The 27,071-nt window shown below is 40.4% G+C and overlaps 1 protein-coding gene across 1 annotated transcript in view; it reads left to right on the top strand.

Annotated features, from left to right (window-relative positions):
- The window catches only part of LOC126458139 (myotubularin-related protein 9), a 120,723-nt gene that overhangs the window by 30,921 nt on the left and 62,731 nt on the right, over window positions 1-27,071 (top strand). The window contains exons 4-5 of the mRNA XM_050094988.1: window positions 4,141-4,295; window positions 6,639-6,764. Coding sequence (XP_049950945.1) covers window positions 4,141-4,295; window positions 6,639-6,764 — 281 coding nt within the window. The remainder of the gene's footprint in view (window positions 1-4,140; window positions 4,296-6,638; window positions 6,765-27,071) is intronic.

Below are 27,071 nucleotides of genomic sequence, written 5' to 3'. Positions count from 1 at the left end.
CTTATGCACGACATGGTCATATTGCTGCAGACTCATTCAAAATTGTTTTTTTTTTGCTATGCTTCAGATGATGTTCCATGTAAATAATTATGTTTAGTACCCTCTTCATGGACAACAGTTGTCCTTTGCTACATTTCACTGGCAACAGGATTTGTGGCTCCTTGTCTGACAAGGATGATGAACTACATGGCTTGACATATGTTTCAATATCACTTTCACTTGTTAAGCACATATCTTCCTCATTGTGTTCTTCATGTAAGTTGTCAACACAGGCGACTGTATTTGACGCCACACATTCCACTGGTTCGCCTTACAGGAACACTAATGTTTTATCTGCCACTTCTTTCTTACTTTACAAAATTCCTTGGGTTCCTTTCAGACAATATGGGGGCACCAAATGCCATAAACATCATTGGCCTCTTGTGACCTCACACTCAAGGGATTCCTTGTAAATACAGCAATAAATCAGATTGTTACTATCAAGTCTATAACTATGTATTAAGTAGGCATGATTAAGTTACATTCTGAAGAATAAGGTGGACGATAGTTCTGCACAGCCAGAAGTCGCCCTATTTTAGGCTGCGAAACCCTCGCAACTGAACATTAACTCTGGTGCTATGAACAGCTCTGCGTAATACTAGAATTTATTTGGGTTTTTTTGAAAGTTCTTGCAACAGTATTCTGCTACAGTGGTCGCTAAAGACTTCACACATTGCTCTGTTGACATTCAAACAGATTTCACTCAGTAGCTCTCTGTCTGTAGCCCTATACCTTATTTGACAACTATTATGCAGCAGTTTATGCTTCTTTAGGAGTTTCTTTATAGTGATTTTATACCGTAGAGGGTCCCTTACATCTGAAATTGTTCTGCTGAGTACATATGTCTCCTGTTCATGGTCAGATATTCTTTTAAGCTGGAGCCATAGTTCGTACATGCTCCTGTCCTGCGCTAAAAGTGTTAAGTTTGTCAGGGATGGTAATAATTGTTGCTACAACTGCCTCAGAGTCGCAAATCCAGTTTCAGTGTGAACATCCACAAATAGGCCAAGTCTTTTTGTTGCCATTAGATCTAATATATTTCCATCATGAGTGGAGTTCTGAATTATCTGTTCTGGGTATTTCTCAGGGAAGGCATTTAGTAATGTTTCACAGGAAGTCCTGTCACATCCACCGCTAGCAAACTTGTAACTAGTCCAGTTGATTGTTAGTTGATTAAAGGCTCCTCCAATGATGTTGGTATGATTGAGGAACTTACTTACAAGTGAACTGGGTTTTCTGTATAATTTCTGGTTGGTGTAGTTCAGTTCTAAACATTGAGGGTTTTAACCACACCATATGCATGCCTTTACCAATCAATTATGCACAGCAAAAATAACTTTGATAATTATTGCACAATCACCTGTGTTTATGACTATAGAATAAGAGCAGTTAGTTACTAGTTCACTCTGTAGGAGCAGTTTATCATAGCTGCATCTCCATATTTTGACTCATTCCATACTCAGAGAGTAAATGAATTAAAGCAAATCATTTATTTTTAAGCATTTACACAAAAAGTTAGAATAGGTAGTTTCAGAATTTAACAAAAATTATTATTATTTTTATCAGTGGTGGTGGTGGTACTAGTTTTTGGCCGGTCAGCAATGACAGAATTGAGGCATGCACCCTGCAGGCTTTCTCAAATAAATTTATAGAAATTTTTTTACTCATTTTTGTTTTCCTCATTTTTGTTTTCCTCATAGCTTTATATGCCAGGTTCATGATGATGTGCCCATCATTTCGTTAATGGTCATAGTTATTGTGGTATTTACATGAAAGAAAGACATTGTGCAAAACTCGGGAAAGTGTGTGATGAAAAATAGAGATCGCTATGATTTGATGATTTGTGCACACTACATAATAAGTTGTTGCATATGAAATTTAGCTTATATATTGATTTTGTCGTTAGACTTGGGTAGAGGTAGCTATCAGTCACCAATCGTGAGAAAACTGATCTGATGTGGCACACACATTTGCGACCGTGCCAAGCCTGCAATGAAGCCAGAGTGAAATATCTACAACAGTCCTCATATTTCATAAACAGTTTCAGATACTGGAATGAGATTTTGGTAAATGACAACATCCAAAGAGGAGAGTATTTTACCACATCATTAGTATGTAAAACTTCATTATATACAATATTATTCCACTAACTACAGAATTTTTCATTTAAAGAATGTAATTATTAAGTGACACTGATAGCTGGCGAAATGAGAAATGCTATAGGTTGTGGAACAACATATGTGAAGACATTACACATTTTTTGCACCAAAGCTACTGTGTTTACTTTTCCTCAGTTTCTCATTTAATAAACTTTGTAAACCACTGTTTAAGAGTTCTCTATAAGTTGCATCTGCACTATGTGCTAGTGAGGTGAGATAGTGTAAACTTCACTATGTTTTGGCAAAAGAAGCAAATTTTGACATGGCAACAGAGAAATGTGTAGGTTTTACTCAAAATTTGCCACTCATGACGCTTCTCTGAAAGTTACAAATGGTTAATAAGCCAGGCAAAAATAAATCTCTGCATTTTCAGTGAAATTCTTTTTAGATACTAATGAAAGCAGAGGTGACAGTAAATCTTTTTGAACAGTCACCATGCAAGTTACAAATGGTTAACAAGCCAGGCAAAAATAAATCTCTGCATTTTCAGTGGAATCCTTTTTAGATACTAACAAAAGCAGAGGTTACAGTAAATCTTTTGAAACGGTCACCATGCAAGTTTGGGCGTGGAGGGGCCCCACTTAATATTTACAAAAAATGTGAGTGTAGGCTTCAGTTTAGAATGGCACTTTTCCGTCCAGCACCCAGCATGTGCCCTATAGCACTCTAAGCGACAACCCCCCCCATGCAGCTGCCTGCGCATCCGGCAGCCACGGCATTTTGTACAAGGGTATTGGATATGTCGTATTATAACTTAAGAAGAGGAAGGGGGGGAGGGGGGAATGTAATCTGGATATAGACTCCTTAGTTAGTTCTTCTGATTTGGCCCTCTGTTTCCCTACTTCAACAGTGAGCAACTGTTGCTCTCGAGCACAGCAATTAGTGATCAAGCCCATGGGTACATTCAACAGATAATCCTTCCACAAAAAGATAGTAATGAGCTATAAAAATTGAGGTGAACAAACAAAACCAAGACACAGCGCTTCCTGGACAGAGGAGCATGAAAAAGCTCACTCATAAAGAATCAAAGGATCTTAGGTCTAGAAGAAAGAAAAGTTCACTGCCAAATGCAACAAGGCCCAAATAAATAAATAATATATTTTAAGGCCAACAGAAGCAGTAGCTATCAGAGTAGAAATTCATATGCCCAACAAAACAGAGGAAAGACTTAGAGAAATGGCATCATTTCCTGTTGAGACAAGAAAGTCAGCCAGGTCAAAAATAGCTGAATGTAAAGCACATAAGTAATGCAATGCTAGCAAATGTGATGCCTTCAAACATTATAAATGGCAGACAAAGAATTTGTTAAGTTACAGATAATCATAGGAGACAGAATAACAATCTAATGAGCCAAAACATATGTAACAATAGTAGGACACAAGTAGTGTAGAAGAATGAAACCAAAGTTAAGAAGAAGCAGGAACAAAAACTGCAAAAATAAGACACAGACAGGAAGAACAACTAATAAATGTGGAAATGGTAGACAATTGAGGCGGAAGTAGATAGTAGGTACGCAGTAATGGGAGAGATTAGAAGCTTAATGAGTTATGGGAACCAACCAATCACTCTAGGTTGTGGTCCAGTTCATTGGTGACCTTGAGCTTAATCTTTGAATAATCCAGTTACGTCCAATCATTTCTTCTTTCTTGCCAGACGAAACTATCTTCTGTACTGGGCTATCAATCTGCCACTACCTGGCAGAAAGAAGTTTGTTTCTTTGTGTGTTTGTATTTGTTGGCAGTTTAATTTTGAAGTTTTCTATCTTTATAGCTAGGTAGATAAAGAATATGACTGACACTCATTGACAGTTTTTTGTAGATTTTCAAAGATATTTTTGCTTAATGTTTGGAAACTGTATTGTCTACTGTGTATATTTGGAACTTTGTTCGAGGGGTGCTTTCAAATTAATTTTTCTCTTAATTTAATTGCATCTATGTTTCAGAGGAACCAACACTTCATTATCCATTTTTCTACCGTCCAATGTATCCTATACTGGAAGATGGTTGGACAGCATTCCGACCAGAAACTGAATTTTCGAAACTTGTTACAACATTGTCTGAAGAATGGCGCATCAGTTATATAAACAAAGATTTTAATGTAAGTTCATTGAAGATTTGAGAGAGACAGTTGCTTAGTGCATCACAAATCTATTTCTGTCTGTAGATTACAGGACAATTTGTTCTCATAATGATCTTCTTTTATCTGTCAATCTTTCTCCACATTGATCCCATAAGATTATTAGATTCATGATTTAATGTTCGTTTTTCTTTCATAATGAAATATGTTTTCATTTCCTTTATTGATAAAACTTAAGTTTGTCTGATATTTTATTTTGTGCTTCTTTTGCAATTAATTTTGTTTCGAAGCCATGCTGTATAAGAAGAAATAAGTCAGAAATATTGGTGGAAACTAGACCAGTGAGACTTTCATACTTCCACTTCCATTACGTTGAGTATAATAAGTGTTACCATCATACCATTGCCGCTCATTTCACCTCAGAGTTGAGGTTAACAAGATTACAAAATTCTTGCCTTAGTCCTGTAAGTATTGAAAAGCAACAAGAATTTTCCTTGCACAACATACATGACTGTAAGAGAAGGGAAAGGTGGAATAGTGTTAAATTACCTACATTGCCAGTATATACCAGGAAGGGAACGAGGAATGTAAATTTAGCCCTGTATGTAGATGTTACTAGTGACCCGGCCTGGCTATACGCAGCTAGCATAGTGTAGTGTATTTTGTGTGTGGACTGCTGCATAGAGTTATGAATAAAATTCAGAGAACAATATTAAGTAATGGAATGTAATCACTTTTATATAACTTAGCCGATGTAACCATTGTATGGCAGGAAAATGGTGTGGAGGTGTTATTGTTATGTACTCCATATTGAACTGGCATTTGGAGTGACATCTCATACCAACAGTGAGAGCACATTGTGATATAAGTAATATGTTTACCACCAATGTAAATACTGTGCATGAATCATGAGTGTATGTGTAAGTGAGTCATTTTAAATATGAATCTGAGGCTGGTTGAGGTGGCACAAATAAGAGAGAAAATAAGAAAAAATACACATGAGCTAAATGTGTAGCTCGTGCTACAGCACACCTCTTGTGACATGTTTTTCTTGGAGCATGAAACAATAAAGCTATGTATATCTTGGATATCAGAGCATCTATTGGTTAACAATATTTGATTATTTAAATTGTAAGTTCCACATCATTGAGAGGTGAATGCTAGCTTAAATGACAGGGTGAAGAGAAAAAGTGACCCCTCCGGGATTCATTCTTATAACATTCCGTCTTTGAGCCAAATGATCCACTGCTGGAGCACCTCACCAACTGTGAGTTAGAACATACTTTCTGCTCTGTCAAGCCATTGCTGCTTTCTAGGGCTATGGCACTTGCTCCCTAGGTGGCAGTGGCATTGTTTTCACAACTTAAGTTTACTTCATCAAAATTCAGGCAATGTATCCATAATATTTATAAATTATATACAAAAACCTTCTTTGCAAATTAGTGTACCTACTAACCAAAACAGAATCAAAATCCCTACAGTAGTTCCTGAGATTAGCCTGCACTTTGAGATGGTTGTGAGAGGGTACTTAAATTTGTATGTAGAGAGATTTAGAAAAACTTAAAATTTTATGGTGTTGATTGTGTTACTGGTTTTGACTCATGTTAGCAAATGAATACAAAAAATGGCATTCAGTATTTCGAGCAAAGAACTAAGGAGAAAAAAGCATGAATGGCACTTTCTGCACATGGTGCAAGTTGTATATCTAATCCTATTAGAAAAGCAGGAGCAGAACGCATTTTCAGTAATATTCTCCAGATAATTATTGTTTCTCTTCTAACAGTTTCTATCATTGTCTAGGGAGAAAACCGCAATACAATAATACCTATACAAAAAATGAAAAATATGTACAGTGATTAATAAATGATTAGGAGGCAAATGAGTAAGGCATAATGTTTCAAATTTTTGTTTGTACCTTTTAAGGGAAATTTGCATTTGAAATAACATCTTTTTGAGCTTCTAAAACTGCAAAATCCTTGGATCATTGACAATCTCAGAATTAAGGAAATCTATATATAAACAATTGTGATGTTTATGGAAGGATAGGTTATCACTCACAAATAGATAGATCACTGAAGTGTGTAATTAGAGGGCTAACAAGCATACAAAACCAATTCTCTCTCCCCCACTTGGCCCTCCCTCCCTCCCCCACTCTCTCCTCCCTCCCCCCTCCTCCCTCCCTCCTCCTCCCTCCCTCCCCCCACTCTCTCCTCCCTCCCCCCTCCTCCCTCCCTTCCCTCACTCTCTCCTCCCTCCCCCTCCTCCCTCCCCCCCCCCCTCCCTCCCTTCCTCAAGCACGCACGCACATTATTTATAAGAGCCTCTTGTTATACAGATTATTGAGGAAGATTCATTTATTTGCAGATTTGCCCAACGTATCCTAGTGCAGTTGTAGTGCCAAAAACCATTGATGATGAAACTATTGCTATAGCAGCCAGTTTTCGTGATGGTGGGCGTTTTCCAGTATTAAGCTACAGGCATGAAGGTGGGGTATGTATCAGTGCCTTAAGATTTTATTTTGATGGCTTTACAGGTAACATATAGCTGTTAAGTGAAATTCAGAATGTGCTTATACTGGGATATAACATGCTGAATATGTTAATTACTGCATTATATTATGACTTATCAAACGGGAAAGCACTGGTAGATAGACACAATAAAAAATAAAAAACACACAAACACGCACACGAATATCATGCTTTCGCAACCCACGGTTGCTTCATCAGGAAAGAGGGAAGGAGAGGGAAAGACGAAAGGATGTGGGTTTTAAGGGAGAGGGTAAGGAGTCATTCCAATCCTGGGAGCGGAAAGACTTCCCTTAGGGGGAAAAAGGGACAGGTATACACTCGCGCACATACACACACATCCATCCACACGTATACAGACACAAGCAGCCGTGGGTTGCGAAAGCTTGATATTTGTGTGTGTGTTTATTATTTTTTATTGTGTCTATCTACCAGCGCTTTCCCATTTGGTAAGTCACAGCATCTTTTTAATATATTTTTCTCGTGTGGAATGTTTCTTTCTATTATATTCATACCATTAATTACTGTATTTACACACAAAAATTATATGACCATTTTTTTGGAACTGTTTGGGGGATATTAGTTAAAGGTGATTTATTTTTTTCTTCTTGATAGTTGTTTAGAATTTTTAAAAGGTCTTAAGTTATTCTTCATCATTTTACTCCCTGCAGCTCAATGTCCAGGTTTGAGCTAGTTAGCACAGTGGTTGTCACACTGGACTTGCTTTCAGGAGGATGATGGTAGAAATCCCATGATTTCTGTAAACCACTTAAGGCAATGCGGAGACAGTTCCTTTGAAAAGGGCACAGCCAATTTCCTGCCCCAATTCGAGCTCTTGCTGCGTCTCTAATTACCTTGTTGTCAGTGTTACATTAAAGTCTTAATCTTCCTTCCCTCCTTTTCAGCTTCCATGCAATGTTCATTTAACCGACAGTATACCGAGAACACACTGCTGCTTGTATGAAAAACCACTTTGTTCTTATTAGATCACAGCTATACACTCAAATAATAATGAAAACATGTTAAATTTCAAGGAAGTATGGATCATCCCTACTCTCTGCCATGAAAATGTAATCTTCCTCTCCAACCCACCTATTCATGACCATGGGGCATTAAAAATTTTGCTTAAAGTGCCTATATGTGAATTTTAGGCATGCCACCGTTACATAAAATCTTGGTGGTATGGTTCATTTAGTATACCAGTGAAATGCTGGTGAATATGGTTGTCCTTCAGTATGGCTATGTCCTCTGATAGTACTAGGTCTAGGTCTTTTCTAGTCACTATCTCATTTGTTTTGTAATGATTTCTTGATTGGGATTGTGAAATCTGAGTATGAGATCTATCATGTTTCTGACTGACAATGGTAATTGCTTCTTTCACTAACTTATTAGCCATTTCATTCCCATGAAGACCACAGTGCCCTTCTACCCACATAAAAGTAACTTCATTGTTCCTCTCTTACATGTACACCACTTACTGAATGGTTTATTTGTACATCAGGGAGTTGTTATGACATTGTTTATTTTTATGTCTGGGAGTTGTTATGGCATTGTTTGCTGTGGTATTTCAATAAATGCAATGTTGCTGAAGACTTCAACTGTTTAATTGTTTTCAGATCAACATTTTGAGAAGCGTGTTTCAGCACCAACAAGATTGCTGTAAATGCTGGGGTCATATTTGATCTTTCTTTGAGCACTTTAAATTCTCCTGCATCTCCTGTGGTGGAGTCTATGTCTGCAAAGGTATTGCCCATAGCACAGGATGGTTATAATTAATCTTCTGCTACTTGACCCAGTGGAGGTTGAAACCCATTTACCATATGGGTACCCAGCTTTATGAGAATGATGATCAGTCTATGTGCTGCAGGGTTTGCATTGTTAATAATTTTAGTGTGATGGCTTGCCTTTAGGCATCGATACTGGTATGGTGACAAGGGGTGAAACACAGGCGTAAGCGTGCATTACAGTTGCAGAGAGTCAACGTAGGTCTGAATAAGGTGAGTGGGGATTTACTTGTAAAGCTGGTTTATCAAAACAACGGAAATAGTGCTACTGCTCTTGATGAGTATCGACACACATTGCTCGTGAGGTTACCTGAATACTCCTTAACACATTTGGAGAAAACCAAATCATTGGCCAATCATTACGAACTGTGAGGCTACCAAGATCAGCAGATCTGAAACCTTGTGATTTCTGACTGTGGGTTTATGTGAAGGACAGTGTTTATGAGTGGGACACCAACGCATGTTGGAGGTTGAAGATGAGCATAGCAAGGGAGATAGCCAGCATCCCACCTGAGATGTTTTGGGCCTCAGTAGAGCAATCTCTAATGTGGTTCCAGGTTGTTGTGGATGCAGATGGTCATCACAGTGATCCATTTTTTAACCTGGAACTTATGCGGTACCCCCTCAAATGGAAATTAAAATGTGTTTCTAATGTTTGTTTGTTTGTTTTTTTTTTTTCATTGTTTGTTTTCCCTGTGTTCTTACAAATGTTTCCATGAAGTTTCATTGTCCTACAACCACTCATTTTTAAGGAGCCCTCTCAATTGGCGAAAGTTTAATTATAATGGCCCTGTATTTTTTGTTCCACCTGTAAATATTATTCTGTCAGGAGCTGCCTCTGTCAAGTGGTGTAAACTTTCCATTGCCATGGTCACATGTTGTTACATTGTCGTGTAACATCGACACCTTTAGGTGGTGCTAATGATTGGTTCAACTCATACTCATAGCATGATATTTTTGTTAATGTCTTATTTGGAAGATTTTGAATTTCTGCATAATTTGGCACTAGACGGGGTGCCATTTTGTTCATCATGCATAGCATTCTTTAGTAATTCTCTGGTATTATCCATTAATATTGATGTGCAATGGAGGGTGCAGTGCTTCAAGTAATAGCTCATTAGATGGTGTTCTCATTGCACCTAGATAAATACACAATGCTTTATATTCTACTGGCAAATACCAGGCATGTGTTGGAATATCACTCAAAGAAAAAGTGTGTTTAAATTCTGTTTACTGTAGTCCTTTTGGATGTACAATTTTTTTGTTTTTCTTCTAGTGTGAACATGGATAAATCAGAAGATTTTCAAATGTGTTATCAGGCCACATACAGCTGTCCATGTGAGAATTGTGGATTTGCCAGATTTAGACCACACACCTGGAACAGTTGCCCCTGTACTTTGTTGATCATCATTGAAAACGCTAATCACACCAGAAACTGCCAATTTTTGAATTTGAATTGCAGTAGTGTTGGGATGCAAGGCAACAGTGCATCTTATTCTGTAAATTTTCTGTTTAAAACTGTAGCTTCAATGACGCTGTTCACCATATTTTTCACTGAAAGCCTGATACGACGGTGAAGTCATGATGAATTTATGTTTAGAGAAGAATGATAGCACAGCAGTTTTCAATGTTAAAACTTGAATTTCACTGGATAATTGACAACTTCATCTTGATTCATTATACTGTCTTTGGATTTATACGTTATTGCATAACCCAGTATTTCATTTTGAATTGTGAAATTGATGGCATTGACACCGTAATTTTTGGCTGCTATAATAGGCGCACTGAGCCACATATGATTTTTGTAATTCTTTGTGATATTTGGGAAAACTTTGTGAATCAATTTATTTGTGGCTGCATTAACTTTACAGAAGTTTGTTAGCAATGTGGTACATTGTGTGGATTCATCAATTACTGTATTCCTATTCCCAGTATCCAACAATTGTTTTGTGAAGCTTTCGGTAGGTGGATCATGTTGTAGTTGTACTTGCATATTGACCTTCAAAGTCAATTTCTATCCATACCACCATAAAACTGATGATTTGACAAGTGTAGTACATTCACAAGTGAGTTCTGAATGTGGATAACTGGTAGAGTTTGTCAAAGTCTCCGGACAATAAAATGTGTTTGCCACTGAAGAACTGTTAATTTGCTCTCAAATCTTTGAGTGTACAATGAAGCACTTCCAGTGCCTTTTTGTGTGCCTTAGTACATTCATCCCATATAATGAGTTGACATGATTCGAGTTCTTTACCCATACCAGCATTTTTGTTGATATTGCAAGTTACTATCTCAGGGCTCTCCATATTCAACAGCAATTTCAATGGTGAATGCACTTTTTGGCTACCATCCAAAAGAGATGCAGCAATTCCAGATGACGCCACTACCAATGTAATATTTTTCATGATTGTATGGTACTGAAATAAGTGGAATGAGAAAAGTTTGCTTGTGCCTGCAGTCACAGCTAGGAAATTCAATCTGCCCCTTTGGCATGCAATTGCTTGCATACTTTTGTCATGCCCTATGTGTTGTTATAGAACAAATTTTGGAAAAATACTTAAAAGGAATGTATACAATTCATCGACATTGAATTGTGTTTCTCATTGCAAATGAAGATCGAAAAAGTCATTTGGAGATTGATTCGGCACTGCAGTTGCTGCACTTTGTTAGCCATTGCCAAACAGTGTTCTCAACCAGAACAGGTGCCTCACTGTAAATGTTTGGTGTTAAATGTATGTCTGAATTGTGATTCGGAGCTCAACACTCACAGTGTAGAATGTTTTCACTGATTTAGTTTTTGTTCTTTTCCCAAAGATATTTTGGATTGGATGGGAAGCACAGTGTCAAGAAACGTGTATTTGCTGTGGCTGAGCAACATTCAATGCGTCAGTGCGTGAAGGGTCCCAGTGCGTATTGTTTTCAAAAAAAATTAATTCTTGGTGAATATAATGATAAGTTCTTAATTCATGGAAGGCTGACAATACACATGCATTAATTAACAGTAATCCCAAATAAAAGCATCTTGCATTGTTTGGGCATATTGCATACATACAGCCTAACATTTCAGTCAAATACAAGCTGGAATGTCCTGCAATGTTTGCAGTGCTGAAATTTGTTTGCTGATGTGTTTCATGTGTGGTATATTGGCACTTCAGAGTAGTTATCCCTGCACAGTGAGGAAAATGCTATTAATGCTGTTGATATACCAAGGTACACCGCCCAACAAACAACTGCTGAATGTCATTCATAGAATGGAAATTATAAAATGCACCATACTCCTAATGTAATGTTCCAGTTGAAATTGATTGATGTCATTGATAGATGCTGTTGTATTTCTTCCTCAAAAAACTGTCACATTTCTTCCTTTATTGACATGGGAGAGTGAACATCTGTCATTGCCAGATACACTCTTGGCAAGTAAGTCTCGTGGGTATCATTTCATACGTTGCTCATCAGACGTGCATTGTGAATTATTGTTAGGTAAGCCACATGGATTGTGAGTCATTTTTTAGGTGGCAACTCTGAGTAAGTCTGGATCTGTGTCTACATCTGATACTTTTGTTGAAAAGACTTGATCGATCAGTTTGACGTGATGTGACTTTTTCAAACAATCAAATCAAATTGCATGCATGTGGTGGTGTAGTCACTGAAGCAAGTCTAGTGCCCACGATCTAAGCTAGCAGGAAGTGAACCTCCAACCACAGAATATTCATTCCTGTACTAGGGAGTTGGCTTGCACACTTTGCAACATGTGTGACCACAGGATGTAATCCCTAAAACAAGTAACACGAACAACACTACATGAAATAGATAATAAATGTACGTATAAGAGGCAGTGAAATGAAAATGAGTCAGACAGAAAAAAAGTAAGTTAACTGTTTATTATTTCAATTGTAATCACCATAACTATTAACACATTTATCCCACTGTGAGACAAGACAGTCAGTGAATGGCATAAAGCCGTAGTTGACCTCATCACCAATAAAATGAGCATTTTTTTTTTTTTTTTTTTTTTTTTCAGTTTTTCCTCATCACAAACATGAATGTTGTATTTACAAAGGGATGCCTAGCATCCAACATCCAAGGAAGTAGGAAGCAAATCTCCAACAACAGAATATTAATTGCTATACAAAGTATCTGGCTTGCATGCTTTTCAACTTGTGTGATCACAGAGCATAATAAACAATTAATATAGACAACACAATATTCATCCTAACTAATTAGGTGTAGACAGAGGGTCTATACTGGCAACTCACAATGTCCATTTGCAGAGCATTCTCTTCAACATGATAGTCATGACCTCAGTGCCAGTTTCACCACACATGCCATCTGGATTTTTTCCCCCAGACCCTAGTTTCTCAGAACTCCGCAGGTGGGAACTTACATTACAACATATCCTTGGTTCTCACCACTCACTTAGCCTTAATTTATGTTAATTATTTTCTTAAATTTTCTTTGGCCTCAGCATTTCAGTGACTATTCCTTTCTTCATTCCCTTTTAGTTTTTTATATCTTTTTATTTTGTGACCTTCCTATTCCCCTCTCCCCCCCCCCCCCCCCCCCAACCTCTGCCACATGCAGTGCACTTTCTAGTAGTAGTATTAGTAGCTTTATTCATCTGTAGATCTCTGTTTACAAGGATGTAGGACATGTCAAAGTATTTACAGGTTTAGACTAATTTAAAATAAGCTGATTTTTTATGCATGTACATTTACAGACTAGTTAGAGACAATCATTAGATTTACTCCTGATATACAATACTTTTTTACAAATTACTTATTAAATAATATAATGCCACACTGTTCACTCATATCTCACTATCAGTCACTGCACATGCTATAGACACATTGTTTCATGACACTTCACTCACTGCACACACACACACACACACACGCACACACACACACACACTGGTGGTCTCTGGGCCATTTTCTGTAGCGCAACTTCCCATTTACTGTCATGAAAAACTGAGTCAGCATCCCTCTATAATGAGTGAGATGTTGAGCTTGTGGTGAAAGTGGAAGAGGTGGTAGTACTGTGCAGTGCTCAGCTCGGAAAAGGAAAACAGAAGGAAGAAAACATAGTGTGAAGGTGTTATGTGGAATGTTGGATGTTTTACGAGGATTGAATGAAAAGTAATGTCTCCACCTTCATTAATTGGGTTTTGATGGGAATATTTTAATAAATCAAATGCAGAAATAATCCTTAGAATGTGATCTTTACTTACCAATATTCACTTTTCCACATAATCACCAGCCAATTGGATACATTTCTACCAACAATGAACAAGTTTTCTGAAGCCGTCACGGAAGAAGTCAACACTTTGTTTCCACAACCACAGTCTCACAGTTCTCTCAACGTAATGGTGTACCCACATTTCATCTCCTGTCACAGTTGAGTGGAGAAAGGCGTCACCTTCATTCTCATAATGCAAGAGGAGTTCCTGGCAAATTTCAAGTCTGGGCACTTTCATTTCAGGAGTCAGCGTCCGCGGTACCCATCACACACGGATCTTCTGATAGCCAAGTAAAGCAATAATGTTACCCACATGTTCTTGTGAAATGCCGATTGCACTTGCAGTTTCTCTCTGAGTGATATGACGACTGTCCTGAATCAATCTGTCAACATTTTGCTTGTGAAACTCGGTGGTTGCTATCACAGGACAAAGACTGCCACAAATGTAGCTTTCGGCCAGTAAGGCCTTCGTCAAAATTAGGTGACAAACAGACATACACATGCACACAAACGCAACTCACACACACGACTGCAGTCTCAGGCAACTGAGGCCGCACTGCGAGCAGCAGCACCAGTGCATGATGGGATGGTGACTGGATGGGGGTAAGGAGTAGTCTGGGGTGGGGAGGGGAGCGACAGTAGGGTAGGGGTGGTGGACAGTTACGTGTTCTTGGGGAGTGCGCAGGGCCAGGGTGGAAAGAGGGTGCAGTCGGGAGGTTAGATGGAGGGCAGTGGGGAGGGGTAGGGGATACGCTACTATCGCTCCCCTCCCCACCCCAGACTACTCCTTACCCCCATCCAGTCACCATCCCATCATGCACTGGTGCTGCTGCTCACAGTGTGGCCTCAGTTGCCTGAGATTGCAGTCATGTGTGGGGAGAGTTGCATTTGCGTGAGTGTGTATCGTTGTGTTTGTTGTCTTAATTTTGATGAAAGCCTTACTGGCTGAAAGCTATATTTGTGGCAGTCTTTTTGTTGTGCCTGTCTGCGACTCAGCATCTCCATAATATGGTGAGTGGCAACTTTCCTTTTCACAATACTGTTACATTCCATCCTGGATTTTCCATTGTTTGATGTTTGACTACACCTTTTCCCGTACCTAGACTACGCTCTTTTTCGGTTATGAACTGACAGTTGTGGAAACTCATTCTGGTCTGGTATTTTTGGCCTGTTATCTTGGGCTTGTGGTCTTGTCAGCTTGTGAGTTTATACAATAAGTATTTTGTTAGTTGGCTAGTTCAACATATGACACTACCTCAATCTTACCAGTTACATCTTTAATTTTGGTAATTCACCATATCATAAACTTGTGTATCTGTAACTGTCATTCATAATTCATATTCCTGATATTGTGTTTTGTTTGTTCCAGTGTGAGATAGGACAAAATTTGTATAGTGTATTATGTCCAGAATTCAAGATGCTCTGGAGTGGAATTGCTACAAACATATCTTGCCACAGTTTTCTCCTGGACTGTTGGCCTGGGTCTCCAACTCTGGAGCAATTGCAACAGACTCTCACTGGAAATATGTACAGTGTTACCTTGCACCTTGTTCTTAACTGGTAGCGTCCATCAATTGAATGTTCTGAATTTATTTTTGATGCTGAAAACAGAGTCATATCTGTTTCCAACCTCAACTAAATATATTTTATGTAGTGGAAGTATGCCATGTCACACTGCACTCAAAGTTGTTAGAGACAGAGTGTCACATGCATGAGGTCCCTTCAAAAAATTACAGAACTTTGTCCACAGATTTTTTCTGCGATTACCTTTTACTTATCATGAATGGTTTTTGCAATACTCTCCTCCATGCTAGGTACACTGCTCCCAACACAGTTTCCACTTCCGGAAGCAATCTTGGTACTTTTCCTAGTGGATTGCGCAAAGCACCATCTGTGAATTTTATTTTCCTGGTTATCATTGCAAATCGTCTCCCTTTCAATGGGGTTGTCAACTTTGGAAATAAAAAAGTCCACATGTGCCAGGTCTGAAGAGTATGGAGAATGAGGCAGCCCAGTGATTTCATTTTTAGTGCAATAGTCGCATAACATCAGGGATGAGTGTGCAGGTGCGTTATTGTGATGCAAGAGCCAATTGTCCGCCACATTTTAGATCATTTCCTCCTCACGTGTTCTCACAGACATCTCAACACATCCCGATACAACCATTGATGGACAGTTTGTCCCCCAGCATGGCTTTAACATATGACCTGACCTGATGAGCTTTTTTCGGTTTTGGAGAACGTTTCCCGACCCTTCATGAAGATTGAATCTTGGTCTCAACATCATAACTGTAGGCCCACGTATCATCACATCACATCTCATTCTCATTTGCATGATACAAAAGCTCTTCACACATTGTGAGGCGAAGGTCTTTCTGGTCTTCGACTCGTGAGCCATGGGACGAACTTGCAATGACACAGTGCATTCCGAGATGCTGTCAGGATTTCATGACATGATCCAGCTGGAATTTTACATTCCGCTGCAATCTCTTGGACAGTCAGTTTTTCATTGGCATGCACAATTTCATTGGCATTCCTAACGTGAGCATCGTCAGAAGACGTCGAAGGGCATTCTGAATGAGGGTCTCCTTTAATTTCCGGCCAGTTATTTTAAACCATTTGAACTATTTGTAACACTGAGCATGGCTTAAACACTCATCACTGTTGGCTTTCTGCATCATTTGATGTGTCTCTGTAAAGATTTTCTTGAGTTTCAAGAAAAATTGAGTGCAAACGCATTACTTCTCAAACTGTGCTGTCTCAAAATTCGCAAACTGTGTGACACGACATTCTACTTAATACAGCACTGAGCAATAACTAATGGACATGCAACATTGAATCTTCCAGTGTTTACACATTAAACACAGGTGTGTGCAGGGGTGCCAACCACATTTCGTTCGAACACACCATTGGCATGAAATTACGAATGTTCCAGATTTTTTTGAACAGACCTCATACATTGTATATTTATCTCTATAACAGGTATTCCATCTTGTCTGCAATATGAGAGCCTTATTCACAAAACAAACTGTAGTAACTGTTACATAAATCTGCAGCATGAACATATATAAGGGTGCATCAGAAAACCTTTGCCCCTATTTTTTATTATCTGAAATAAGGTACGTACAGATAGTTACAAATATACACTCTCTTCTGTATACCTTACACTATTTTTGCACATAGTCCTCACACAGGTTCAGGCATTTGTCCCACCTTAGCACTAAACTTGAGATGCACCTGTGGTAGAATTAGTCCAGCTGATTGTGGAACTGCCGTCAGACAGCTGTCTTGGCATCACATCTTGATAGTACGTGAATCGCTGTCCTGCCAGTAACTTCTTCAGCTGATAAAAAACATAGAAATCACTAGGGGCAAGTTGTGGACTGCACAGTGGATGGTCCAGACTCTCCCAGCGATAAATTTGCAGCCTCCCTGAATGCTCATTGTCGTGCAACACTTCGCGGCCTTTTGCGAACTCAATATACCACCATCCCACATTCTAAAAATGAGACACATTTCCTCATATGTGGGCATCATTTCCCTGCAGATTTTGATGGGTGCTCTTCTCATGCTCCATAGAAAATGAATCACTCTTTGTTCGTATTCAGCTGTTGCCTTGCAAAGCACAATCACCACCTTCAACAGCTGACAGCAGTGCCGTGCTGGAGAATTTCTGTCATATAAGGCTGGTCTGGTCCAAGTAAGGACCATCACTGGGAATGGATATGTTTATTTCACATTTACGGTCATAATTTGACTAAAAAACCATAGTAGCAAAGAGTTTCTGATTTCTCCTCATATTTTTAGTATTGTTACCTTTCTAAATTTGTACTGCACACAAGCATTTTTAATTTCTTCATCATTAACTAGTATCTTTTTATGTTTGCCTTGACTCTTTCTGATCTGAGGTCTAAATGTCTTTGGTATAAATGAGTGCATCCCCTCTTCCTTTTCTAATCTTCTGTTAAGTTAATGATCTTAATTCTTGTTCCCAGGCAAAAATTAATTCCTCATAGACTGTTTTTTTGCCAACGGCGTGGCCTTGTTTTTCAAAGGAGATTCCTACTTGGTCTCCTGTGTGTTCCTCGCTGTATTCATCTTTAATCACCACCACATTCTCAATAGTCACTGGTACTGCTAATTCTTCATTATAACTAACAGGCCTGGTAGGGGAATTAGGATATTGCACTTCCCACGGAGGATACCAATAGTTTTTGGTAGATGAAAATAATATGTTTTGTGATCCACTGCTTTTCCCTTATCATGAGAGCAGCAGAGAACATATATGATATATCCTTTTAACCAGCCTGTCAGCTGTGAAACATATCAAACAGGAAATGGGGAGGATATATTTCATGTCCTGATCCAAAATGATGTTCCTAGCACTGCTTTGCAAGATGCAGTAATCTGTTCTATTTTCACAGGTACAGGAATTTCTTCTGGGTTAAAAGAATCCAAGAATTTTCAGGAACCTAGAAGAACAAGCAGTCACTTTTAATAACTGTTCAGTTGCTAGAGCTCTCAATACTGAGACACAAGTATCCTTACACCATTCTGGTCCCCCAGGGGGCTTGCTGCTCTTTGGCGGGTTCGTGCTTGGCTAACACAGGGCCCAGCCTTTGCAGCATCTTTTCCCTTCTGTGCTGTAGATCTGTCCTCCTGCTATTCTTTCTCCCCTTCCTTGGGAGGCATGTCTGGAATGATTTTTTGAAACATGACCTGCATCAGAACAGTCTCTCCACTGTTTTTTGTTCCTTCGTTGTTGTTCTCCTATTCTTCCTCTGCTTCGGTGCTTGAGGTTCATTATTTTCCTCTTCCTCCCTGTATGCTTCTGAAGTCTGGTCCATGCGTTTGATGTATAACAGGTGACTGGGCAACACATAATTCCCAGCCTGGGCTCAACAGGTAGGGTTTGTACAAACCCCCTGGTACAGGCCAGGCCCAGGGAGGGGTGATTGCCTGAGCTGCTACCTTCCCAAATTGTCAATGGGTCCTTCTGCCAAGGGTTCGGGAGGTGTGAACAGTCACCTAAGACAGGTGCACCCCCTCTGAGGGGCCCCACCAATTTGGAAGGAGCGCCACTTGGAGACACTGGCAATCATGGGGGATTTTCTCACAGTGAGCCAATCATCTTCTTTGCAGTCAATGTCCACTAAACATAAATGGAATGAGGCTACAGATTCAGCAACCCTCTCAGCTGCCCCACGGTTCCTCATGGTTTCACTTACTGAAGACTGTCAGTCCTTTGCTTTGGTAAATCCATTTATTATCTAGAAAGGTATTGATGCAATTGTCAGCCCTGTGAAATCCTGCTCTCATTTACACAGTGACACTGTGCTTTTGGAGACTACTTCTGATTCCCACGCACAACAACTGCTTGCAGCTTTGCTTTTCCACGCCTATACTGTTCATGTCGAGGCCAATCGAATGCTGAATTCTTTGCGTGATGTTATTTGCAGTAAATTGCTTGATGGTCTGACTGAGGCAGAAGTCCAAACATACCTCTCTGATCAGGGTATCACTGCAGTGCATCAGGTGATCAAAAAGTAGATGCATCCTTAGTGCCCACCCGCACTCTTTTTCTTGCTTTCGATACAGTGGTGCTTCCATCAAAAATTGAAGCACGCTATGAAGTTATCACAGTCCAACCATACATTCCAAACCCGATGCACTGTTGCCAGTGTCATTGTTACAACTACACTTGAATGTCCTGTTGACACCTGGCCAAATGTGCAACCTATGGTAGGGATGCTCATGAGGGTGATTGTGGGTGAAGGAAAAACTGCCTTACCCAGTCGCTCACAAGTTGTTGGCTAGTCGGAAACCCTATGTTCTACCATCTGGCCCTTACAGTACTGTTCTTGCTACATCTCATTCCTTGAAGGACATAGCCATGCAGACATTTGACCCCAAATTCAGCACCGTGGCTGTAAAATCACCCAGTGTCATGGTAGCATCCATCCCAGCCTCCTCCTCCAGCTGTGCAACAAACCACCAAACTTTTATCTTGTGGGGCTAAGTCACCTGCCACACAACCGGCAAGCGGGAAAGGACAGAAGGAATACTCCTGTGAAGACTTCTTAAGTCCCTCCAGCCAACAAACATCTGAGTCTTCCTCTTCCATCCGGAAAGGCTCCAAAAATCAAGCAAAGGCAAATGGTCTTCCTCGCCAACTCACAGATCCTCTTTGACAATGGCACCACGTGATATCTTCGCCCATCAGACCTCCGTGTCACCAGTGCACACCCCCAACTGTTTTTCTGCTCTGGTGTCCACAGACGCACAGAAAGAGAATGCTAACGCCTCTGTAGAGCTCATGGAGCAGGATCCTCCAGCCTCTGAACCCTGTAGCAGTATCTTCGAAGGCTGGCACTCATCAGTCACCGAGGTAACATCACTTCATTTTTTCCCTCCTCCCTTTTCCTCGTCATGACTCTCCTCCAATGGAACGTTTGCATCCTTTGGTCCAAAAAATTATGGCTGCTCTTGGAATCACAGCATCTTCTTGTTCTCTGCCTCCAGGACACAAAATTATGTCCTCATGACTGCTTTTAGCTCTCGCATTTCTTCACAATCCACTTTGACCTACCCCCCCCCCCCCCCCCCCCCCCCCCAAGGACAGCTTTCCATCTCATGTGGGAGTCATGCTGCTCATCCAGGATGATGTTCATAGTCAACTCATCTCCCTGACTACCCGGCTTCAAGATGGTGAAGTCCGCATTTTCCTTCCTCACTTGACCTTTACCCTTTGTACCATTTACATCACTCCGTCATTTGTTGTCTCCAGGGCAGACTTCCTACTGTTTATTGGGCAACTCCCTCACCCCTCTCCGCTGTTTCGATGTGCTGTCTTGGCTGAACTTCTCAATCAATTTAACCTCATCTGCCTGAACACAGGAGCACTTACATTCCTCTCAGATTCCATGCACACTTGTTCCCATTTGGACCTCTCCTTCTGCACTGCCCAGCTTGTCCATCGTCTTGAGCTGTCTGTTCTCTCTGACATGTACTGGAGCGACCATTTCCCGTGTGCCACCCAAATGGCAGCTTTCTAAGGCCAACTGGAGGCTTTACTCCTCCGTGGCGACCTTCAACAAACAACTTTTGTCCATTTGTGATGACCAGGTATAATATCTTACAAATGTTATCGTTACCACTGCAGAACATTCCATTCCTTTCCTCTTTACCATACCATGTCCTGGTCCTTTGGTGGACTGAGGCATGCTGTGACACTATTCACATGCGGAGACGTGCTCTCTGCATTTTTAGCTGTCATCCTACGCTGGCAAACTGCATTCGTTATAAACAGTTACATGCACATTGTCATCACATTCTTCAGGATAGGAAAAAAGTTATCTGTATTTCCTTTACTAGTTCTTTTAACAGTTCTACTCCCTCTTTCATAGCTGGCCAGTGTGGCCAAGCAATTCTTGGCGCTTCAGTCTGGAACCGCGTGGCTGCTATGGTTGCAGGATCGAATCCTGCCTCCGGCATAAATGTGTGTCATGTCCTTAGGCTAGTTAGGTTTAAGGAGTTCTAAGTTCTAGGGAACTGATGACCTCAGATGTTAAGTCCCATAGTGCTCAGAGCCATTGAACCCTATTTCATCATGTGGGCTAACATCCAACGACTCTCTGGGGCCAAGGTTCATTCCCCAATTTTCGGCCTGGCAGTAGCAGATGATGTCATAGTGGACCCTGTTGCTACATCCAGCACCTTGAACCACTATTTTGCAGAGATTTCAAGCTCTACCCACTGTCACCCTGCCTTCCTCTATTGGGGAAATGAGCAGAGGCGGCTCAGGTGATACCCTTCTCTTCTCAGAATCACGAGTGCTACAATGCCGCCTTTACGATGATGGAACTAGATCATGCTCTCACTTCATTCCAGTCTTCTGCTCCAGGGCCAGATGATGATCATATTCAGATGTTGCAGAACCTTTCTCTTGTGGGCAAGCACTTTCTCCTTCATACACACAATTGCATCTGGGCAGAGGGCACATTCCCAGACGCTTGAGTGAAGCCAGTGTCATACCCATAACTTAAATCCGGTAAGGATAAACACCTTCCTTCTAGTTATCACCCCATTTCTCTCACCAGCTTTGTTTGCAAGGCGATGGAACATATGATTCATGCCCAGCTGGTATGGTGGCTTGAGTCTCGCAATTTACTAACCAATACGCAATGTGGATTTCGAGTGCACCGTTCTGCAGTTGACCATCTCGTCACTTTGCCATCAATGTCGTGAATGGTTTTCTGCAGAGATACCAGACTGTGGCTGTGTTTTTCGATTTCGAGAAAGCCTAAAACACCTGCTGGAGGACTGGTGTCCTCTGTACACTCTACACATGGGGCTTCCATGGCCGCATGCCCCATTCCTTCAGGAATTTTTGAAAGACCGAGTTTTCAAGATACTTGTGAGTTCTGCCTCATCGGACACCTTTGTACAGGAAAAAGGCGTGCCTCAGGGTTCCGTCCTCAATGTTGTCCTCTTTGCTATCACCATTAACCCTATAATGACCTGTCTACCAACGGACATCTCTGGCTTCCTTTTCATTTATGATTTTGCCGATCTATTGCAGTTCTCCATGGACTTGTCTCCTTGAGCAGCATCTTCAGCATTGTCTCAATCATCTTTACTCATGGAGCATTGATAGTGGCTTTCATTTTTCCACTGACAAAACCATGTGTATGAGTTTCTGGGGGTACAATTGATTTCTTCCACTGTCTTTACATCTTGGGCATGTTGCTCTACCATTCATTGAAACTACAAAATTCCTGGGGCTCATTCTGGATAGGAAACTTTCTTGGTCCTCTCACGTGTCTTACCTGGCTGCCCACTATATATAGTCCCTCAATGTTCTGCGTGCCCTCAGCAGACTTCCTGTGGAGCAGTACACCCTGGGGAGCGGATCGGACCACCCTCCTGTGTTTGTATCAGTTCCTTGTCCATTCAAAACTTTATTATGGGTGTCTCATTTATGCAACAGCACGGCTGTCCGTCTTACGCCGTCTCAATACTATCCACTACCGTGGCATCCATTTGGCTAATGCGCTGGCCCCATTTACACTAGCCTGGTCGAGAGTCTGTATGCTAAAGCTGCCAAACTATCACTATCATACCGCCGTGACATTCTCCTCAGCAGATACGCATGCCGTGTGTCTGCCATGCCTAACCACCCATCCTACGCCTCCTCTTTTGATGACTTCTTTGATCACCAGTATGGGGTGCACCCCGCTTCTCTGTTATCTCCTGGATTTCACTTTTGGCTCTTGCTCCAGCACCTTAACTTCATGCTACCTACCACTTTCCAAACGGGTATGAACCCTTCACGATCTTGACTTCGTGCAGCAGTCCATGTTCACGTTGGCTTTCATTCACTTCCTATAGACACTTCTCCAGCCTCACTCTATCACTGTAAGTTTCATGACCTTCTTGCGGAACTTCACAATAGTATCTTTGTGTACACTGATGGCTCTTTGACTGACCATGGTGTTGGGTGTGCCTTCATCATTGGCACTGACATTTTTTGGTTTTGGCTTCTGGAACACTGCTCAGTATTTACAGCAGAGCCCTTTGTCCTGTATCAGGTCACGCAGTACATCCTGCGACACAGGCTTTTCAACTGCATTATCTGCTCCGCCTCTCTCAGTGCCCTTCAGAGCCTCCCTTAGTGAAACAGGTCCAGGAAAGTTGTCATTTGCTCAGTCGTGATGGAGCCATAATGATGTTTATGTGTGTTCCTGTTCACATTGGTCTGATGGGAAATAAGGCCACTGATGCAGCTGCCAAGACTCCAGTTCTCGCACCTTGGCCTGTGAGTTCTTCCATTCCCTCCAGTGATCTCGGTCCTTCCTTCATGGGAACAAGCTCCAGGGAATTACACCTCTCACAGCAGCTTGGATGACGGGGAGATCATTTTAGCTAGGCTGCGTATTGGGCACTGTCTTTTTAGCCGTTGGCATTTGTTAAGTGGTTCTTCCCCACCACATTATGCTCTGCCGGTTTGCCATTTCTTGACAGAATGCCCTTTTTTTAACCACTTACGTTCTCATTTATGTTTACTGGCTGAGAAATCGGCCATTTTAGTGAACAATGCGTGGGCTGTCAACTGCATTTTACTTTTTATCTGTCATAGCAATATGGCGGAGGACCTTTAATCTTTAGTTCAGCACCTCTGTTTCTCTATGTCGTATTTTATGGACCTTCTCCAAATCCCTGTTTTTAGCTGTATTACTGTTATGCATGGGTGCATATGACCCTAATTGCTTTTGTGCCCCTAAATAAAAATAACAATAATAAAAAACACCACTGCTGGTGATTAAGAAACTGACACTTTCGAATTACATTAAGATCAACTTGTCAAGAGGAAAGTGACAGGCATGACAGCACATGAACCTGATTTAAAGTAGTTAACCTTGATAATAACTGAGGCAATATCATCCATAAAATGTTAAGAAACTATATGAGAAAAACTATGGCAATTTAAAGTTTGGGGATGCGACACAATATTCGAAATCTCAGTAGAGGTACTCAATTGTTTTATGTGCAAAATGCATTGATTTTATGTAAATCAAGGTGACTGAAAAATTGATGTTTTATAGGTAGGTGTGTGTGTGTGTGTGTGTGTGTGTGTGTGTGTGTGTGTGTGTAGTGTTGGCCTCTATGCAAACACTGAAGAGTACCTGAAAAAGATAAGGAGTCTGACGCATCATAAATTTTTGTACTGATCTGTCACACAGACAGTTTGAATCTACTTCATTTGTTAGCATATTTCAATCAATATTAGTAGAAAACGTATAAATGTTCATGGCGGTAAACAAAATATTCATGAGCGTCAGTCATATCAGATTATTAAGTTTGTTTGTATATTTGATGGAAGTTTCCTTCGACATTGTCAGCTGATCAATGCCTTCTTTTGGTAGATAAACTAAAGCTGTCATTCATTTCATTTATTTATTCTTTCACAGTCAATTAAATTGGCATGAAATCTGCTACATGCTAGTGTATCTAAAGAATTATAATTTCAGCACAACCACACAAAGCAGGTAGTAGAAGCGACATCTATATTCTATATATAAGCAAAGATTACACAGCATGTTTTGTATTCAGAAATCACATTTAAATGTTGGTTGTTTGTGAGATCATCATGGTACACCTTTTGCAAAAAGGGCAAATATCAACTGTCATGTGTCAGAGTTGGACGGCAGCAAGATTGAGGCCTATTTAGACTGCAGTTTACAGTTGTGCAATACTGCTGCTCATTTTGGACAGAATTGCATGACTGTGATGTGAATGTGGAATCAGTGTGTTCAGGACTATATTAATGCCACACAGGACCTCAATGGCCCCACAGACTATTGCCTGATGTAGGTAGGAAATGACAGGCTTATCCAGATGTCATAGAGTTACTGTGTGTGCTAATGTGAAGAGGAGTGGGAAATTGCATGTGTGATCTTAAGTCACTTTTTAACATGTCTCCTTTCATGCATTAATTGTAAGGGCACTGATAGCCATTACAGTGATCACCCTAAATGACAACAACAAAAACAACAACAGCAACAAGTGTTGGAGAGGACAGCCATATTGTTCTCTCAGCTATGCAGACTGACTGGTAGAGCCCAGAATGTGACTTGAGTAAGGAAAAGGACTTCTTTGCAGCAAGACAAGTGTCCACTTGGACAATGCAATGATATATAAAGTACTATGGACCATTAGCACACTGACCATTGTAGTGGCTTCCTTTCACGTGTGGCATTGTAGTGGCTTCCTTTGACGTGTGGAAATTTATCACAGCATGCTGCAGAATATACTTGCATGTTTTGCGAGCCACAGGACACTACATTAAATGTTTTCCTAGGTGCGGGGTGTTGTGCATCACAATATAAAAATAAAAATGGTGTTTTTTTTATAATTGGACAATTGTACATGATGAGGGTGATAGAAGAAGTACTTCTGACAGTCTTTTTTAATTCAACAAAAATTTTGTGCTCTTGAAATGGAGACATATTTATGAGTTTAAGAAAAGTTCATTTCTTGTGCTACTTCATATTTATCATGCTGTATCTCCTAAACTGTGTGTCATACAGTAACATAATTTTATGGTTGGCTTCAGTAGTACATATTGATAGTGTGTGGAAACTTTCTGCCTAATAGACGTAGTGACAGTGAAGTAATCATTCAAAATGTAGTAAGTGACAAGCCTTTTCCCATTGTACTTTCTTCGAGGACAAAGCAAGAAAAAGTTTCAGGAAGGTGATTGTGTTTTTTTTAACAGTTTGTTGGAAGTTGGCAAGTGCTACAGTTTCCCCCATACAGTTTCCTCCATATGAGTATTATGTAGTTCATTAGCACAGCACAAGTTCCAGCACTCTGCGAGGAACATTTTGCTATTATAGGCATGGTGCAGTGCAGCGTGACTAGTTAGGGAAGCAGCAAAGGCAAAACATGCACGCAGTTATCCAACTAAACACCTATTAATTTTGGCACTCTGAAAGTACAGGGAAGTTAGGGAAGAGGAGGAAAACTGTATATTATCGGGAAGAGTATTCAGGAAGTGTAAAGCAGTCACACAGATTTTCTTTCTTCAAGAAGCAGAACACATGTATAACATTTTAGTAACCAAACAGTTGCTCGACAATATGGAGAAATGATCAGAAATTAATGAACTGTCCAAGGATAACATGATACCCTTGGCAGGTGTTAGTGTTTAAGCCAAAGCTAAGGGATTCACTGTGAGGAGTGGATTCACCAACTTCTTCAATGAGACAAATTTTAAATTTCGTTCACATTACTGATCACAATAACATCATCATCGAGCTCATTATAACTGTGGTTAAAGGCTAGATACAAATCTGTGTAGATACGCTACTGGCCATTAAAATTTGTACACCATGAAGATGATGTGCTACAGACGCGAAATTTAACCGACAGGAAGAAGATACTGTGATATGTAAATGATTAGCTTTTCAGAGCATTCACACAAGTTTGGCGCCGGTGACGACACTTACAACATGCTGACATGAGGAAAGTTTCCAACCGATTTGTCATACACAAACAGCAGTTGACTGGTGTTGCCTGGTGAAATATTGTTGTGATGCCTCGTGTAAGGAGGAGAAATGTGTACCATCACGTTTCCAACTTTGAAAGAGGTCGGATTGTAGCCTATCGCAATTGCAGTTAATCGTATTGTGACATTGCTGCTCGCGTTGGTCGAGATCCAATGACTGTTAGCAGAATATGGAATCAGTGGGT

This window comes from Schistocerca serialis, chromosome 2 (assembly GCF_023864345.2).
Source record: "Schistocerca serialis cubense isolate TAMUIC-IGC-003099 chromosome 2, iqSchSeri2.2, whole genome shotgun sequence".
NCBI classification, from domain to species: domain Eukaryota; kingdom Metazoa; phylum Arthropoda; class Insecta; order Orthoptera; family Acrididae; genus Schistocerca; species Schistocerca serialis.
This window is presented reverse-complemented; position numbering and strand designations above follow the sequence as displayed.